General features: G+C 54.5%; 1 protein-coding gene across 1 annotated transcript; it reads right to left on the reverse strand.

Moving 5' to 3' along the window:
• Positions 1-334: 334 nt before the first annotated feature.
• Positions 335-17,819, reverse strand: LOC133339583 (glycine receptor subunit beta-like; the record flags this gene model as incomplete). The annotated part of the gene is made up of 9 exons (XM_061547694.1): positions 335-655; positions 2,974-3,270; positions 4,663-4,811; positions 10,149-10,301; positions 11,323-11,463; positions 13,377-13,459; positions 13,934-14,163; positions 16,253-16,320; positions 17,710-17,819. Coding segments are annotated over 9 exons (1,552 nt in total), but the record flags the coding sequence as incomplete, so codon positions are not given.
• Positions 17,820-18,717: the final 898 nt, after the last annotated feature.

Consider the following 18,717-nt stretch of genomic DNA (forward strand, 5'->3'; position numbering starts at 1 on the left):
CCCCTCCCTCCCCCCTCCCTCCCCTCCTCCCCCCCCCCTCCACCTCCCCCCCCCCTCCACCTCCCCCCTCCACCTCCCTCCCCTCCCTCCCCTCCCTCCCCCACTCCCCCCTCCTCCTCCCCCCACACCCTCCTCCCCCACTCCCCCCTCCTACCTCCCTCCCCCCTCCCTCCCCTCCACCTCCCCCCTCCCCTCCACCTCCTCCACCTCTCCTCCTCCACCTCCCCCCTTCCCTCCCCTCCTCCCCCTCCACCTCCCTCCCCTCCCTCCCCTCCTCCCCCCTCCCCCCTCCCCCCCCTCCCCCCACCTCCCCCCACCCCCACCCCCCACCACTCTACAGGTAGACGGACCAGTAGACTACATTAAAGAACAGAAACGACAGCGGGAACAGCGCCCGGGCGTAGTGGTCCACGCGTTTCGCCTCCGACGGGATGATCGGCTTGGCAGGGGGGGGCTTCTTGGGGGCCCCCCCCCCGGCGCCCCCCCCGCCGGCGGCGTTGCCCCCCGCGCCGGCGGGGCCCAGGGCGCCCCCCCCCACGGGCTTGCCGTAGCAGTCGTAGTTGGTGAGGTCGAAGTCACGTGGCAGGCTGCCTACGATGCTGAAGTCGTGGGCTCGCAGGTCGGAGCGAGACGGGAAGGCGCGGCGGGCGGCGGCCTGGAGGTGGGTGGGGGGTGGGGGGGTGGGGGGGAGGTGGGGGGGGAGGTGGGGGGGAGGTGGGGGGGTGGGGGGGAGGTGGGGGGTGGGGGGAGGTGGGGGGGAGGTGGGGTGGGGGGAGGTGGGGGGAGGTGGGGGGGGAGGTGATGGGGGGAGGTGGGGGGAGGTGGGGTGGGGGGAGGTGGGGGGAGGTGGGGGGGAGGGGGGAGGTGGGGGGGTGGGGGGAGGTGGGGAGGTGGGGGGAGGTGGGGTGGAGGGGGTGGGGGGAGGTGGGGGGGAGGTGGGGGGGGGGGACAGGGCGGTTTCTTCACTAGGGCGATTGGGCGACGCACCACCAATCTCATTCAAGCACAGAGTCACGCTAGCCGTCACTGTGCATCCTCTGGATATAGTCCAATCAGCGTCATGTCACGTTCTCTGGAGTACCGCCTCTTTTTAAATCCTTTATATTAAGTTCGCTTGCTTGCACGCTTACGACCGTGCAAATCTTTCGCTCGTTTTTTAACCCACTTCCCGTGATCCAATCGAGCTGACATTTTGCACACAGACTCGTTGTGCGTGACAATTAATGTTCGTGAAATTTTTTCTCCAAAATTTTACACTTTTTAGGGAAAACAAATTAAATATTTAATTACCAATTGCTTAATACTGGCAGACAATCATCTGACCCATAGGTGGCAGCCATCTCAAGCCAGAGGACGAGAGGACTCTAGCCGCCACGCATATAAAGGATTTATAGTGAAAAACTTTGTTTTTACGGGTTATACTTATTGAGCGATTTCACTCCGGCTGAGAATCGCCCCGAGTGTTCCCGTAGACTTACATTCAAAGATGTTTTTTTTCGAACGGGGGCGCTGCAATGCATTCTCTACGGCTTCCGGGAGGGCTCGCACTAGCGTGCTCACGTCATCATACGTGCTCACGTCATCACACGTAAGCACGTTTCAGTCGACAATATTACTTGTCGCCTTATTCTTTGGTTCTTTCGGTAAAGTCGCGTGTAAAGATAAAATAATAAATTAAATAATAGCATAATACGACGTTTCGATTGCAACACAAGCAATCATCATCAGGTATAATGAAATAGCGACATAGAAGATAACCAGAAAACTATAGACAGACATATAAGCAGACAGATATCACCAAGATACATAGAGAGAGAGTAACACAGGCACAGAGAGGGGTGATCGTCTCTGTGGGGTGGCCTTAAATAGGCAGAGGGAGGCAGAGAGAGGGAGGGGTTAGAGACAACATTTACATGTCAATGAGTACGAAGAGACGCGTTGTAAAGTACGCAGCCTCAGAGGGAGACAGAACACACGAAAGCTCCAAAATTAAGATTATTTGTCGCCACCTAGTGGAATGTTTAATAAAAGAAACTGAGTGGATTGTAATAATAGTGAGTATAGAAACAAACAAGATGTATCTTGGTTTTTTCGGTAAAGTCACGTAGAAGGGAAGTAATAAAATTAAAATAAAAAAAATTACTTCCCTTCTACGTGACGACTTTACCGAACAAACCAAGAAGATGAATCCCTGCAGTCACGAAAGCTTTAAATCGAAAAATAAAAACAAGATGTATTGTAAGAGTCACTTTATTTTTCATTCATATTAAAGAAGTGAAGTTGCCTTCACATGCTTAAGCTGTTAATTTATCCATTGCATGGGTGGACCTTATCCTTATCAATCATCCAAACATTTGCCCCCCCTGAGAGATTTTGGAGGTGGGGGAGGTGGGGGGCGGAAGGGATGGGGGTAGGAGGTGTGCCTTTTTTATAAAGTCCCATCACAAGTAACTCACTACATTTATTTTGCTGTATATAGTGTAGTGTATAGTGTAGTGTATAGTGTAGTGTATAGTGTAGTGTATAGTGTAGTGTAGTGTATAGTGCAGTGTATAGTGTAGTATATAGTGTAGTATATAGTGTAGTGTATAGTGTAGTATATAGTGTAGTATATAGTGTAGTGTATAGTGTAGTATATAGTGTAGTATATAGTGTAGTATATAGTGTAGTGTATAGTGTAGTATATAGTGTAGTATATAGTGTAGTGTATAGTGTAGTATATAGTGTAGTGTATAGTATATAGTGTATAGTGTAGTGTATAGTGTAGTGTATAGTGTAGTGTATAGTGTATAGTGTAGTGTATAGTGTAGTATATAGTGTATAGTGTAGTGTATAATATATAGTATAGTGTATAGTATATAGTGTAGTGTAGTATATAGTGTATAGTGTAGTGTATAGTGTAGTATATAGTGTATAGTGTAGTGTATAGTGTAGTGTATAGTGTAGTGTATAATGTAGACTGCTCCCGCTGACCCGAGCTGAGTTCCCATCGGGTGTCCCGTTGGCGGGTCCTCCCCGCAGCCTCCGTGTCGACACCGACCAAACCCGCTCCTCCGTCGTCCCGGGGGGCCCCCCACAGATCGCGGGGGGCCCCGGGGGCTGCGTGGCCCCCCCCGGGAGGGGGGCCGCTGCCGAGGGAGGGGGGGGCCCGCCCCCCACTCCGTGTGTGGGCCGAGGGCCCAGAGCCTCCATCTGTTCCTTCTTGAGCTTGGCCAGACGTTCCTTGCGGATCTTCTCGGCAGCGACGCGTTTCGGGCTGTTCACGAACACCTGGTGGTGGGGACGGTGATGGTGGTGATGGTGGTGGGGACATTGTGGTGATGGTGGTCACCGTGGTGGTGGTGGTGGGGGTGGTGATGGTGGTGTTGGTCACCGTGGTGATGGTGGTGGTGGTGGTGATGGGGGACATTGTGGTGGTGGTCACCGTGGTGGTGGTGGTGGGGGTGGTGATGGTGGTGTTGGTCACCGTGGTGATGGTGGTGGTGGTCACCATGGTGATGGTGGTGGTGATGGTGGTGGTGGTGATGGTGGTGATGATGGTGGTGATGATGGTGGTGGTGATGGTGGTGGTGGTGGTGATGGTGATGATGGTGGTGGTGATGGTGATGGTGGTGATGGTGGTCACGCTGGTGACGTGGTGAGTCACGTGGTGAGTGATGTGGTGTGTCACGTGGTGAGTGACTGAGTGAGTCACGTGGTGAGTCACGTGGTGAGTGACTGAGTGACTGAGTGACTGGGTGAGTGACTGAGTGAGTGACTGAGTGAGTCACGTGGTGGGTGACTGAGTGAGTGACTGAGTGACTGACTGAGTCACGTGGTGAGTGACTGAGTGACTGACTGAGTCACGTGGTGAGTGAGTGACTGAGTGAGTGAGTGACTGAGTGACTGAGTGAGTGACTGAGTGAGTGACTGAGTGACTGAGTGAGTGACTGAGTGAGTGACTGACTGAGTGACTGAGTGACTGACTGACTGAGTGACTGAGTGACTGAGTGACTGAGTGAGTGACTGAGTGAGTCACGTGGTGAGTGAGTGACTGAGTGAGTGACTAAGCCTCTCACCTGCACAATGGCGAACTCGACAAGAGAGGCGAATCCGAAGACGAGGCAGGCGATGAGCCAGATGTCCAGCGCCTTCACGTGGTGAGTCACGTGGTGAGTCACGTGGTGAGTGAGTCACGTGGTGAGTGACTGAGTGAGTGACTGAGTGAGTGAGTGACTGAGTGAGTGACTGAGTGACTGAGTGAGTGACTGAGTGAGTGACTGACTGAGTGAGTGAGTGACTGAGTGAGTGACTGAGTGACTGAGTGAGTGACTGAGTGACTGAGTGACTGAGTGAGTGAGTGACTGAGTGACTGAGTGAGTGACTGAGTGAGTGACTGAGTGAGTCACGTGGTGAGTGAGTGACTGAGTGAGTGACTAAGCCTCTCACCTGCACAATGGCGAACTCGACAAGAGATGCGAACCCGAACACGAGGCAGGCGATGAGCCAGATGTCCAGCGCCTTCACGTGGTGAGTCACGTGGTGAGTCACGTGGTGAGTGACTGAGTGAGTGACTGAGTGAGTGACTGACTGAGTGACTGACTGAGTGACTGAGTGAGTGACGTGGTGAATGAGTGACTGAGTGACTGACTGAGTCACGTGGTGAGTGACTAAGCCTCTCACCTGCACAATGGCGAACTCGACAAGAGATGCGAACCCGAAGACGAGGCAGGCGATGAGCCAGATGTCCAGCGCCTTCACGTATGACACTTTGGGCAGCTCAGCGGCCAGAGACATCGCCTGGGACGCCAGCGAGAGCACCGACAGGATGCCTGCAACATCATCAGCAGCAGCATCATCATAATCATCAGTGTCATCATCATCATCAGCGGCCAGAGACATCGCCTGGGACGCCAGCGAGAGCACCGACAGGATGCCTGCAACATCATCATCAGCAGCATCATCATAATCATCAGTGTCATCATCATCATCAGCGGCCAGAGACATCGCCTGGGACGCCAGCGAGAGCACCGACAGGATGCCTGCAACATCATCATCAGCAGCATCATCATAATCATCAGTGTCATCATCATCATCAGCGGCCAGAGACATCGCCTGGGACGCCAGCGAGAGCACCGACAGGATGCCTGCAACATCATCATCAGCAGCATCATCATAATCATCAGTGTCATCATCATCATCAGCGGCCAGAGACATCGCCTGGGACGCCAGCGAGAGCACCGACAGGATGCCTGCAACATCATCATCAGCAGCATCATCATAATCATCAGTGTCATCATCATCATCAGCGGCCAGAGACATCGCCTGTGATGCCAGCGAGAGCACCGACAGGATGCCTGCAACATCATCATCAGCAGCATCATCATAATCATCAGTGTCATCATCATCATCAGCGGCCAGAGACATCGCCTGGGACGCCAGCGAGAGCACCGACAGGATGCCTGCAGCGGTATCATCATCATCAGCAGCAGTGTCATCAGCAGTGTCATCAGCAGTGTCATCAGCAGTGTCATCATCATCAGCAGTGTCATCAGCAGTGTCATCAGCAGTGTCATCATCATCATCAGCAGCAGTGCCATCAGCATCATCAGCAGCAGTGTCATCAGCAGTGTCATCAGCAGTGTCATCAGCAGTGTCATCATCATCATCAGTGTCATCATCAGCAGCAGTGTCATCATCATCATCAGCGGCCAGAGACATCGCCTGGGACTCCAGCGACAGCACCGACAGGATGCCTGCAAGCGGTATCATCATCAGCAGTGTCATCAGCAGTCAAATCATCATCATCATCAGCAGTGTCAGCAGCAGTGTCATCATCATCATCATCAGCAGTGTCATCATCATCAGCAATGGCATCATAATCATCATCAGCAGCAGTGTCATCATCATCATCAGCAGTGGCATCATCATCAGCGGCAGTGGCATCATCATCAGCGGCAGTGGCATCATCATCAACATCAGCAGCAGTGTCATCATCATCATCAGCGGCAGTGTAATCATCAGCAGTGTCATCATCAGCAGTGTCATCATCATCAGCAGCAGTGTCATCATCATCAGCAGTGGCATCATCATCATCATCAGCAGTGTCATCATCATCATCATCAGCAGTGGCATCATAATCAGCATCAGCAGCAGTGTCATCATCATCAGCAGTGGCATCATCATCAGCGGCAGTGGCATCATCATCAGCGGCAGTGTCATCATCATCATCATCATCAGCAGTGGCATCATAATCATCATCAGCAGCAGTGTCATCATCATCATCATCATCAGCAGTGGCATCATCATCAGCGGCAGTGGCATCAACATCAGCAGCAGTGTCATCATCATCATCAGCAGTGTCATTATCAGCAGCAGTGTCATCATCATCATCATCAGCAGTGTCATCATCAGCAGTGTCATCATCAGCAGTGTCATCATCATCATCAGCAGTGTCATCATCAGCAGCAGTGTCATCATCATCATCAGCGGCAGTGTCATCATCAGCAGTGTCATCATCATCATCAGCAGCAGCGTAATTATCAGGAGGTAGAGGAGGAGGTATTGGTAGTAGTGGTAGTGGTAGTAGTGGTAGTTGTGGTAGTGGTAGTAGTGGTAGTGGTAGTAGTGGTAGTTGTGGTAGTGGTAGTAGTAGTAGTTGTGGTAGTGGTAGTAGTGGTAGTGGTAGTAGTGGTAGTTGTGGTAGTGGTAGTAGTAGTAGTTGTGGTAGTGGTAGTTAGTGGTAGTGGTAGTAGTGGTAGTTGTGGTAGTGGTAGTAGTGGTAGTGGTAGTAGTGGTAGTTGTGGTAGTAGTATAGTGGTAGTGGTAGTAGTAGTGGTATAGTGGTAGTAGTGGTAGTGGTAGTAGTGGTAGTGTGTAGTGGTAGTTAGTGGTAGTAGGTAGTGGTAGTAGTGGTAGTTGTGGTAGTGGTAGTAGTGCTAGTGGTTGTGGTAGTAGTGGTAGTAGTGATAGTGGTATTAGTGGTAGTGGATTGTAGTAGTGGTAGTAGTAGTGGTATTAGTGATAGTGGTTGTGGTAGTAGTGGTAGTGATAGTAGTAGTAGTGGTTGTGGTAGTAGTGTAGGGTAGTGGTAGTATGGTGTGGTAGTAGTGGTAGTTGTGGTAGTGGTAGTAGTGGTAGTTGTGGTAGTGGTAGTAGTGGTAGTTGTGGTTGTGGTAGTAGTGGTTGTGGTAGTAGTAGCAGTAGTGGTTGTGGTAGTAGTGGTAGTAGTTGGTAGTAGTGGTAGTAGTGGTAGTGGTAGTAGTGGTAGTTGTGGTAGTGGTAGTAGTGGTAGTTGTGGTAGTGGTAGTAGTGGTAGTGGTAGTAGTGGTAGTTGTGGTAGTGGTAGTAGTGGTAGTAGTAGTGGTGGTAGTGGTAGTTGTGGTAGTGGTAGTAGTGGTAGTTGTGGTAGTGGTAGTAGTGGTAGTAGTAGTGGTAGTGTAGGAGGAGGTAGTGGTAGTAGTGGTAGTAGTGGTAGTGGTAGTTGTGGTGGTGGTAGTAGTGGTAGTTGTGGTAGTGGTAGTAGTGGTAGTTGTGGTAGTGGTAGTAGTGGTAGTGGTAGTAGTGGTAGTTGTGGTAGTGGTAGTAGTGGTAGTTGTAGTAGTGGTAGTGTAGTGGGTAGTGGTAGTAGTGGTAGTAGTAGTGGTAGTAGTGGTAGTTGTGGTAGTGGTAGTAGTGGTAGTGTGTGGTAGTGGTAGTAGTGGTAGTAGTAGTGGTAGTGGTAGGAGGTGGTAGTAGTAGTAGTAGGAGGAGGTAGTTGTGGAGGTAGTAGTGGTAGTGGTAGGAGGATGTCATAATGGAGGTAGTTGTGGTGAGAGTAGTGGAGGTAGTAGTAGTGGTAGTAGGAGGTAGGAGGTCGTAGTGGTAGTGGAGGTAGTAGTAGGAGGGAGTAGTCGTAGTGGTAGTAGTGGTAGTAGTAGTAGTGGTAGTAGTGGTAGTAGTGGTGGTAGTAGTAGTAGTGGTAGTAGTAGTAGTGGTAGTAGTGGTAGTAGTGGTAGTAGTAGTAGTGGTAGTAGTAGTGGTAGTAGTGGTAGTGGTAGTAGTGGTAGTAGTGGTAGTAGTGGTAGTGGTAGTAGTGGTAGTAGTGGAGGTAGTAGTAGTGGTAGTAGTGGTAGTGGTAGTAGTGGTAGTAGTGGTAGTAGTGGTAGTGGTAGTAGTGGTAGTAGTGGAGGTAGTAGTAGTGGTAGTAGTGGTAGTAGTAGTAGTAGGAGGAGTAGTGGAGGTAGTAGTAGTGGTAGTAGTGGTAGTGGTAGTAGTGGTAGTAGTGGTAGTAGTGGTAGTAGTGGTAGTGGTAGTAGTGGTAGTAGTGGTAGTAGTGGTAGTGGTAGTAGTGGTAGTAGGAGGAGTAGTGGAGGTAGTAGTAGTGGTAGTAGTGGTAGTGGTAGTAGTGGTAGTAGTGGTAGTAGTCGTAGTGGTGGTAGTGGTAGTAGTATTTGTAGTAGCGGTAGTAGTGGTAGTAGTGGAGGTAGTAGTAGTGGTAGTAGGAGGAGTAGTGGAGGTAGTAGTAGTGGTAGTAGTGGTAGTAGTGGTAGTAGTAGTGGTAGTAGTGGTAGTGGTAGTAGTGGTAGTATCTGTAGTAGTGGTAGTAGTGGTAGTAGTAGTGGTAGTAGTGGTAGTAGTAGTAGTGGTAGTAGTGGTAGTGGTAGTAGTGGTAGTAGTAGTGGTAGTAGTGGTAGTAGTAGTGGTAGTGGAGGTAGTAGTAGTGGTAGTGGTAGTAGTAGTAGTAGTGGTAGTGGAGGTAGTAGGAGGTAGTAGGAGGTGGTAGTGGTAGTGGTAGTAGGAGGTAGTAGTGGAGGTAGTAGTAGTAGTATGAGGCAGTGGTAGGCGGCATGAGTGTAGTAGTTGTAGTATGAGGTAGTAGTGGTAGTACGAGGTAGTGGTATGAGGTAGTGGTATGAGGTATGCGGTATGTGAATGTAGTGGTAGCTATGCGGTATGAGGTAGTGGTAGTATGAGGTATGCAGTAAGTGGTATGCGGTATGTGAGTGTAGTAGTGGTAGTGGTAGGCAGTGGTAGCTAGTGGTATGAGGTATGCAGCATGAGGTAGTGGGTATGCGGTATGTGAGTGTAGTGGTAGGCGGTAGTGGTATAAGGTAGTGTGTATGAGGTAGTGGTATGTGGTAAGTGGTATGCAGTATGTGAATGTAGTAGTGGTAGTGTGTATGAGGTAGTGGTATGCAGTATGTGGTATGCAGTATGTGAATGTAGTAGTGGTAGTGTGTATGAGGTAGTGGTATGCAGTATGCGGTATGTGAGTGTAGTAGTGGTAGTATGAGGTAGTAGGAGGTAGTATGAGGTAGTGGTGTGCGGTAGTGTGTAAGTGGTATGCAGTATGAGGTATGCGGTATGCAGTAAGTGGTATGCGGTATGTGAGTGTAGTAGTGGTAGTATAAGGTATGCAGTATGAGGTAAGCAGTATGTGAGTGTAGTGGTATAAGGTAGTGTGTAAGTGGTATGCGGTGTGAGGTATGTGGTGTGCGGTATGCGGTGTGAGGTATGTGAGTGTGAGGTAGTGGGTATGCAGTATGAGGTAAGCAGTATGTGAGTGTAGTGGTATAAGGTAGTGGTATGAGGTAGTGGTATGAGGTAGTGGTATGAGGTAGTGGTATGAGGTAGTGGTATGAGGTAGTGGTATGCAGTAAGTGGTATGCAGTAAGTAGTAGCGGTATGCGGTATGTGAATGTAGTAGTGGTAGTGTGTATGTGGTATGCGGTAAGTGGTATGAGGTAGTATGCGGTAGTAGTGGTATGCGGAGTGAGGTATGCGGTATGCAGTAAGTGGTATGCGGTAAGTGGTATGCGGTGTGCAGTAAGTGGTATGTGAGTGTAGTAGTGGTAGTATGAGGTAGTAGTGTGCGGTAGTGTGTAAGTGGTATGCGGTATGCGGTGTGAGGTATGAGGTAGTGTGTAAGCAGTAAGTGGTATGCGGTGTGAGGTATGCGGTATGCAGTAAGCGGTATGCGGTGTGAGGTATGAGGTAGTGTGTAAGCAGTAAGTGGTATGCGGTGTGCAGTAAGTGGTATGTGAGTGTAGTAGTGGTAGTATGAGGTAGTAGTGTGCGGTAGTGTGTAAGTGGTATGCGGTGTGAGGTATGCGGTATGCAGTAAGTGGTATGCGGTGTGAGGTATGCGGTATGCAGTAAGTGGTATGCAGTGTGCGTAGTGCTCTGACCCAGGGGTACGCGTGCCGCGCTAGCCTCGGGGTTGATCCAGAACGACAGCCATGACAGTACCACGGTGAGCAGCGTGGGGGCGTAGACCCCCATGATGTAGAACCCCACCTGTCTTCGCAGCGTGAAGATCACCTCCACACACGTGTAGTAGCCTACACAATCAACATCATCAACATCATCAACATCAACAACATCATCAACACCATCAACACCATCACCACCATCACCACCATCAACATCATCAACATCATCAACATCAGCAGCGTGGGGGCGTACACCCCCATGATGTAGAACCCCACCTGTCTTCGCAGCGTGAAGATCACCTCCACACACGTGTAGTAGCCTACACAATCACCACCATCATCAACATCATCACCATCAACATCACCATCAGCATCAACATCATCAACACCATCAACATCATCAACACTATCACCACCATCACCACCATGACCACCATCATCAACACCACCACCATCACCACCTTCACCACCATCGCCACCATCAACATCGTCACCATCGTCATCATCAGCAGCAGCAGCAGTGTGGTGCGTTGTGGCTGGGCTGTGTGATCTGCCGTCTTGGTGGCACGGCACGCGGCGTGTTGCCACGGTGTGTTGCCGTGGTGCGATGGCGGTGCGGTGATGGTGGTGCAGTGTTGGTGGTGGTGCGGTGTGGTGGTGGTGGTGATTGTAGTGATGGTGGTGATGGTTGTGATGGTGATGGTTGTGATAGTGGTGATGGTGGTGATGATGGCTGTGATGGTGGTGATGATGGTTGTGATGGTGGTGATGGTGGTGGTGGTGATGGTGGTGGTGGTGATGGTTGTGATGGTGGTGATGGTGGTGCGGTGGTGGTGGTGTTGCGATGGTGGTGCGGTGGTGGTGATGTAGTGGTGGTGGTGCGGTGTGGCGGTGGTGTGGTGGTGCGGTGGTGGTGTGGAGGTGGGTGTGGTGGTGGTGGTGCGGTGCAGCGGTGGTGGCGGTGGTGGTGGTACGGTGGTGGTGTGGTGGTGATGATGGTTGTGATGGTGGTGGTGGTGTGGTGGCAGTGCGGTGTGGTGGTGTTGCGATGGTGGTGCGGTGGTGGTGGTGCGGTGTGGCGGTGATAGTGGCGTGGTGATGGTGGTGTAGTGGTGTTGCGATGGTGGCGCAGTGGCGGTGCTGTGCCCACCGGTGCCCGGGTAGAACTTGGTGCAGTTCCCGTAGCGGATGTCGTCGTTGCTGATGTCGAACTGCGGCAGCGACATCTCGTCCATCTGCACCGGGTCGCCGGGCGCCCAGTTGAAGCGCAGGTCCTCCGTGGTGAAGCCGACTGCAGCCGGCAAGCAGCGGACAGAGAACGGCTCACGCCCTACCCCCAGGGGGACCTCCATCCCCGGGAGGTAACGACAGGGGAGTCAGCCTGCAGTGTGAGGGGACTAGTGACCACGTAATGACAGGGGAGTCAGCCTGCAGTGTGAGTGGACTGGTAGCCACGGGAGGTAGTGACAGGGGAGTCAGCCTGCAGTGCGAGTGGACTAGTGACCACAGGAGGTAATGACAGGGGAGTCAGCCTGCAGTGTGAGGGGACTAGTGGCCACGTAATGACAGGGGAGTCAGCCTGCAGTGCGAGTGGACTAGTGGCCACGGGAAGTAATGAATGGACTAGTGGCCACGGGAGGTAATGACAGGGGAGTCAGCCTGCAGTGTGAATGGACTAGTGGCCACGGGAAGTAATGAATGGACTAGTGGCCACGGGAGGTAATGACAGGGGAGTCAGCCTGCAGTGTGAATGGACTAGTGGCCACGGGAGGTAATGACAGGGGAGTCAGCCTGCAGTGTGAGGGGACTAGTGGCCACGGGAGGTAATGGATGGACTAGTGGCCACGGGAGGTAACGACAAGGGAGTCAGCCTGCAGTGTGAGTGGACTGGTGGCCACGGGAGGTAATGACAGGGGAGTCAGCCTGCAGTGCGAGTGGACTGGTGGCCACGGGAGGTAATGACAGGGGAGTCAGTCTGCAGTGTGAGTGGACTGGTGGCCACGGGAGGTAATGACAGGGGAGTCAGCCTGCAGTGTGAGTGGACTAGTGGCCACGGGAGGTAATGACAGGGGAGTCAGCCTGCAGTGTGAGTGGACTAGTGGCCACGGGAGGTAATGACAGGGGAGTCAGCCTGCAGTGCGAGTGGACTAGTGGCCACGGGAGGTAATGACAGGGGAGTCAGTCTGCAGTGTGAGTGGACTGGTGGCCACGGGAGGTAATGACAGGGGAGTCAGCCTGCAGTGTGAGTGGACTAGTGGCCACGGGATGTAATGACAGGGGAGTCAGCCTGCAGTGCGAGTGGACTGGTGGCCACGTGAGGTAATGACAGGGGAGTCAGCCTGCAGTGCGAGTGGACTAGTGGCCACGGGAGGTAATGACAGGGGAGTCAGCCTGCAGTGCGAGTGGACTGGTGGCCACGGGAGGTAATGACAGGGGAGTCAGCCTGCAGTGTGAGTGGACTGGTGGCCACGGGAGGTAATGACAGGGGAGTCAGCCTGCAGTGTGAGTGGACTGGTGGCCACGGGAGGTAATGACAGGGGAGTCAGCCTGCAGTGCGAGTGGACTAGTGGCCACGGGAGGTAATGACAGGGGAGTCAGCCTGCAGTGTGAGTGGACTGGTGGCCACGGGAGGTAATGACAGGGGAGTCAGTCTGCAGTGGGAGTGGACTAGTGGCCACGGGAGGTAATGACAGGGGAGTCAGCCTGCAGTGTGAGTGGACTAGTGGCCACGGGAGGTAATGACAGGGGAGTCAGCCTGCAGTGTGAGTGGACTAGTGGCCACGGGAGGTAATGACAGGGGAGTCAGCCTGCAGTGCGAGTGGACTGGTGGCCACGGGAGGTAATGACAGGGGAGTCAGCCTGCAGTGCGAGTGGACTAGTGGCCACGGGAGGTAGTGGCAGGGGAGTCAGCCTGCAGTGCGAGTGGACTGGTGGCCATGGGAGGTAATGACAGGGGAGTCAGCCTGCAGTGCTAGTGGACTAGTGGCCAAGACGTCATTACAGATCCGTGCGTTGTAGGTGAGTTGGTGGTGAGTTGGTGGTGAGTTGGTGGTGAGTTGGTGGTGAGTTGGTGCTGAGTTGGTGGTGGTGGCGCTGAGTTTGGTGGTGAGTTGGTGAGTTGTTGGTGAGTTGGTGGTGAGTTGGTGAGTTGTTGGTGAGTTGGTGGTGAGTTGGTGGCGAGTTGTTGGTGAGTCAGCGACTCACAGCTCTCCAGCTGCATCTTGCACATCTGCGTGTCCATTGGGAAGAGCGTGAGGTCCATGGGACAGGACAACGTGATGGAAAGTCTGCATAGAGCACAAAGACAAAGGTCCCCCGTGTAGCCCACACGGTGCTGTTGGGCAAAGGGAGTTGTGGCGAGCACCACGTCTGATCTCGAGTCTCTGATCCTGGTGATGGTGGTGATGGTGGTGGTGGTGGTGGTGGTGTTGGTGGTGGTGGTGATGGTGGTGATGATGATGATGGTGGTGATGATGATGATGATAATGACGGTGATGATGATGATGACGGTGGTGATGATGGTGATGATGATGATGATGATAATGCTGGTGGTGATGATCGTGGTAGTGATGATGATGATGACGGTGATGATGATGGTGATGATGACGGTGGTAATAATGATGATGGTGATGATGATGCTGATGGTGGTAATGGCCATGGAGTAGGAGGGAGGAAGGGAGGGAGGGACGGATGAGGGTGGAGGGGAGGGAGTGGAGGGGAGGGATGACAGTGGAGCGAGCGAGCGAGTGTAGTGTGAGCACCTCATACTGAGCAGCACGTCCCCGTTGCGGTAGATGAAGAGCAGCGTGTTGTCCTTGGTGACTGAGTGGAAGTTGGCCGTCTTCTCGTTGGCGAAGAACAGGTCGGGCCGCCAGAGGCAGCGCGACATCGTGGGGTCCACGGTCAGCGCCTCCGAGCCCTGGAAGTCGGCGGGCAGTCGCAGGCGCGGGTCGTTCCACTTCTGGCGGATGAAGATGTTGACGCGGTAGTCCTGGTGGCACGGAGAGGAGGGCGGGGAAGGGGGTGAGGGGGAGGGGAGAAGGGGGGAGGGGGGGGGTTGTTGGGGGAGAGTAGAGAGAGACCGGGAGAGAGAGGGGAGAGGGGGGGTAGAGTAGTGAGAGAGAGGGGAGGGAGGGGAGAGAGAGGGGGGGGGGTAGAGTAGGGGGAGAGAGGGGAGAGTAGCGGGTAGGGGGAGAGTGGGTAGAGTAGAGGGGAGAGAGGGGAGAGTAGCGGGTAGGGGGAGAGTGGGTAGAGTAGAGGGGAGAGTGGGTAGAGTAGAGGGTAGGGGAGAGTGGTAGAGTAGAGGGGAGAGTGGGGAGAGTAGAGGAGAGAGAGGGGAGAGTAGAGGGTAGGGGGAGAGTGGGTAGAGTAGAGGGGAGAGTGGGTAGAGTAGCGGGTAGGGGGAGAGTGGGTAGAGTAGAGGGGGAGAGTGGGTAGAGTAGGAGGGGAGAGAGGGGAGAGTAGAGGGGAGAGTGGTAGAGTAGAGGGTAGGGGGAGAGTGGGTAGAGTAGAGGGGAGAGAGGGGAGAGTAGCGGGTAGGGGAGAGTGGGTAGAGTAGAGGGGAGAGTGGGGGAGAGAGTAGAGGAAGAGAGGGGAGAGTAGAGGGTAGGGGGAGAGTGGGTAGAGTAGAGTGGAGAGAGGGGGAGAGTAGAGGGTAGGGGGAGAGTGGGTAGAGTAGAGGGTAGAGAGGGGAGAGTAGCGGGTAGGGGGAGAGTGGGTAGAGTAGAGGGGAGAGTGGTAGAGTAGCGGTAGGGGGAGGAGTGGGTAGAGTAGAGGGGAGAGTGGGGAGAGTTAGGAGGAGAGAGAGGGGAGAGTAGAGGTAGGGGGAGAGTGGGTAGAGTAGAGGTGGAGAGTGGGTAGAGTAGAGGAGAGAGAGGGTAGAGTAGAGGGTAGGGGGGAGAGTGGGTAGAGTAGAGGGGGAGAGTGGGTAGAGTAGAGGAGAGAGAGGGGAGAGTAGAGGGTAGGGGGAGAGTGGGTAGAGTAGAGGGGAGAGTGGGTAGAGTAGAGGGGAGAGAGGGGAGAGTAGAGGGTAGGGGGAGAGTGGGTAGAGGGGAGAGTGCAAAGAGAGAGGGGGGGGGTAGAGTAGGGGGAGAAAGTGGGGAGAGAGAGGGGAGAGCAGAGTTAGATAAGATGACGATGATGATGACGACGATGACAACAACGACGACGATGACAACGACGATGAAGGTGACGATGACAACGACAATGATGAGGATAACGACGATGACAACAACGACGATGACAACAACGACAATGAAGGTGACGATGACAACAACGACGATGACAACAACGACAATGAAGGTGACGATGACAACGACGATGATGACAATGATGAGGATAACGACGATGACAACAACGGTGATGACGATGACGACGACAACAACGATGATGAAGGTGACGATGATGACAATGACGATGACGATGATGACGACGATTATGACGATGATGATGACGATGATGATGATGATGATGACGATGACGATGATGATGACGATGATGATGACGATGATGATGATGATGATGACGAATGATGATGACGATGATGATGACGATGATGATGATGATGACGATGATGATGATGATGATGACGATGATGATGACGATGATGATGATGATGACGATGATGACGATGATGATGATGATGACGATGATGATGATGATGATGACGATGATGATGATGATGACGATGATGATGATGATGATGACGATCATGATGATGATGACGATGATGATGACGATGATGATGATGATGATGACGATGATGATGATGATGACGATGATGATGATGATGACGATGATGATGATGATGACGATGATGATGATGACGACGATGATGACGATGATGATGATGATGACGATGATGATGATGACGACGATGATGACGATCATGATGATGATGATGACGATGATGATGATGATGATGACGATGATGATGATGACGATGATGATGATGATGATGATGACGATGATGATGATGACGATGATGATGACGATGATGATGATGATGACGATGACGACGACGACAATGACGATGAGGATGACGACTATGGGCGTCCACCTCACCAAGGCGTCCACCTCACCATGGTGGTCTCCTGCACGGAGCCGAAGCTGTTGACGAAGATGTTGAGGTTCACGTTCACGGGGGACTCTGCACACGTCACTCACAGGTAGCCACGCCCCCCCCACCACGTGACTCACAGGTAGCCACGCCCCCCCCACCACGTGACTCACAGGTAGCCTCCCCCACGTCACTCAGTTAGCCACGCCCCCCACCACGTGACTCAGTTAGCCACGCCCCCCCACGTCACACAGTTAGCCACGCCCCCCCCCCCCCCCACGTCACTCACAGGTAGCCACGCCCCCCCCACCACGTGACTCGGTTAGCCACGCCCCCCCCACGGCACAGTCAGTCACGTGGGGCTCCACGTCACAGACAGTCACGTGGGGCTCCCCCCTCTGCCCCAAAGTTAAAATTGTTGGCGCACGGGAACTCAGTCTGAGACTCTCACTGTCCTAACCTTGGGGAAGTGGAGTGTACAACTCTGTCTGTGGGCAGGGGGGGGGCAGGGGGGGGCAGGGGGGGGCAGGGGGGGGGCAGGGGGGTGGGGGCAGGGGGGGGCAGGGGTAGGGGCAGGGGGGGGGCAGGGGGGGTGGGGGCAGGGGGGGGGGCAGGGGGGGGCAGGGGGTGGGGGCAGGGGGGGGGCAGGGGGGTGGGGGCAGGGGGGTGAGGGCAGGTGTGGGGGCAGGGGGGTGAGGGCAGGTGGGGGCAGGGGTGGGGGGCAGGGGGTGGGGGCAGGGGGGGGGGCAGGGTGGGGCAGGGTGGGGGCAGGGGGGTGGGAGCAGGGGGGGGGCAGGGGGGTGGGGCAGGGGGGTGGGGCAGGGGAGGTGGGCAGGGGGGTGAGCAGGGTGGGCAGGGGGGTGGGGCAGGGGGGTGGGGCAGGGGTAGGGGGCAGGGGGGTGGGGGCAGGGTGGGGCAGGGGGGTGGGGGCAGGGGGGTGGGGGGCAGGGGGTGGGGCAGGGGGGGTGGGGGCAGGGTTGGGGCAGGGGGGTGAGGGCAGGGTGGGGGCAGGGGGTAGGGGGCAGGGGTGTGGGGGGCAGGGTGGGGCAGGGTGGGGGCAGGGTGGGGGCAGGGTGGGGGCAGGGTGGGGCAGGGTGGGGCCAGGGTCGGTGGGGGCCAGGGTGGGGGCAGGGTGGGGCAGGGTGGGGCAGGGTGGGGCAGGGTGGGGCACAGGGTGGGGGCAGGGTGGGGGCAGGGTGGGGGCAGGGTGGGGGCAGGGTGGGGGGCAGGGTGGGGCAGGGTGGGGGGCAGGGTGGGGGCCAGGGTGGGGCAGGGTGGGGGCGGGTGGGGGCAGGTGGGGCAGGGGGTGGGGGGCAGGGTGGGGCAGGGTGGGGGCAGGGTGGGGGCAGGGTGGGGCAGGGTGGGGGCAGGGTGGGGGCAGGGTGGGGCAGGGTGGGGGCAGGGTGGGGGCAGGGTGGGGCAGGGTGGGGGGTGGGGGCAGGGGTGGGGCAGGGTGGGGCAGCGGGGTGAGGGCCTCACTCTTGAAGTTGGGGCGGATGCGAGGGTCGTATCGTGAGAGGATGCGGTTGAGGATGTTGCTGGTGGAGTTGCCCGACGCGAACTTGGCGAGCTCCTTGGGGCTGGCTTGGCTGACGTGGCCATCGGCAGATGCAGCAGCAGCAGCAGAAGCAACAGCAGAAGCAACATCATCAGCAGCAGCAGCATCATCAGCAGCAGCAGAAGCAACATCATCAGCAAAAGAAGCAGCATCGCCATCAGAAGCAGCAGCATCAGCAGCAGAAGCTGCAGCACAGAGAGAGAGATACACAGAGCGAGACGCAGAGAGAGACACACACAGAGACACACAGAGACACACAGAGACACATAGAGACACACAGAGACAAACAGAGACACACAAAGATAGAGACACACAGAGACACACAGAGACAGACACCCATAGCCAGGCCATTATGAACCCTTACAGAGAGAGACAACAACAACAACCGCCATTTGCCACCAAGACACAGTCCTTAACCTCCCCCACAGGAGTGGGGGACGATGCCAACCTCAGCCGCAAGCGATGATGAAATTCTCGCTTGCAACTTTCATCAGCTCGCTGAGACCATGTCACTAAGGGTTTGAATGGGGTCCTGTGTGTACACTCACCACCGGAGTGGAAGAATGGCAGGCGCATCTTACAGATGACTAGTCGATGGTCAGTTGACAGATCAGCTCCACGGTAGGTCCTGGTGTCAAGGACATGGGCCCGCATCCGCTGGTCCGTCACTATGTAGTCCAGTAGATGTTCTTGCTTGGACCCGGCATGTATCCATGATGTTGTGTGGATGCGCCGATGCCGGAAGAGCGTGTTGGTAATTACAAGCCCATGGGCTGCACAAAAATCTAGCAGCCTCCTAATGTTGTTATTGAGCTGATCTGGCCCATGCCTTCCAATGACTCCAGACCAGGTGCCAGCATCATGACCAACTCGGGCATTGAAGTCACTCATCAAGATGACTCTGTCCCGAGTGGCCACTTTAGCCAGCA

Source organism: Lethenteron reissneri, unplaced genomic scaffold, assembly GCF_015708825.2.
Source record: "Lethenteron reissneri isolate LAM-NWPU_2019-01 unplaced genomic scaffold, ASM1570882v1 scaffold_1927, whole genome shotgun sequence".
NCBI classification, from domain to species: domain Eukaryota; kingdom Metazoa; phylum Chordata; class Hyperoartia; order Petromyzontiformes; family Petromyzontidae; genus Lethenteron; species Lethenteron reissneri.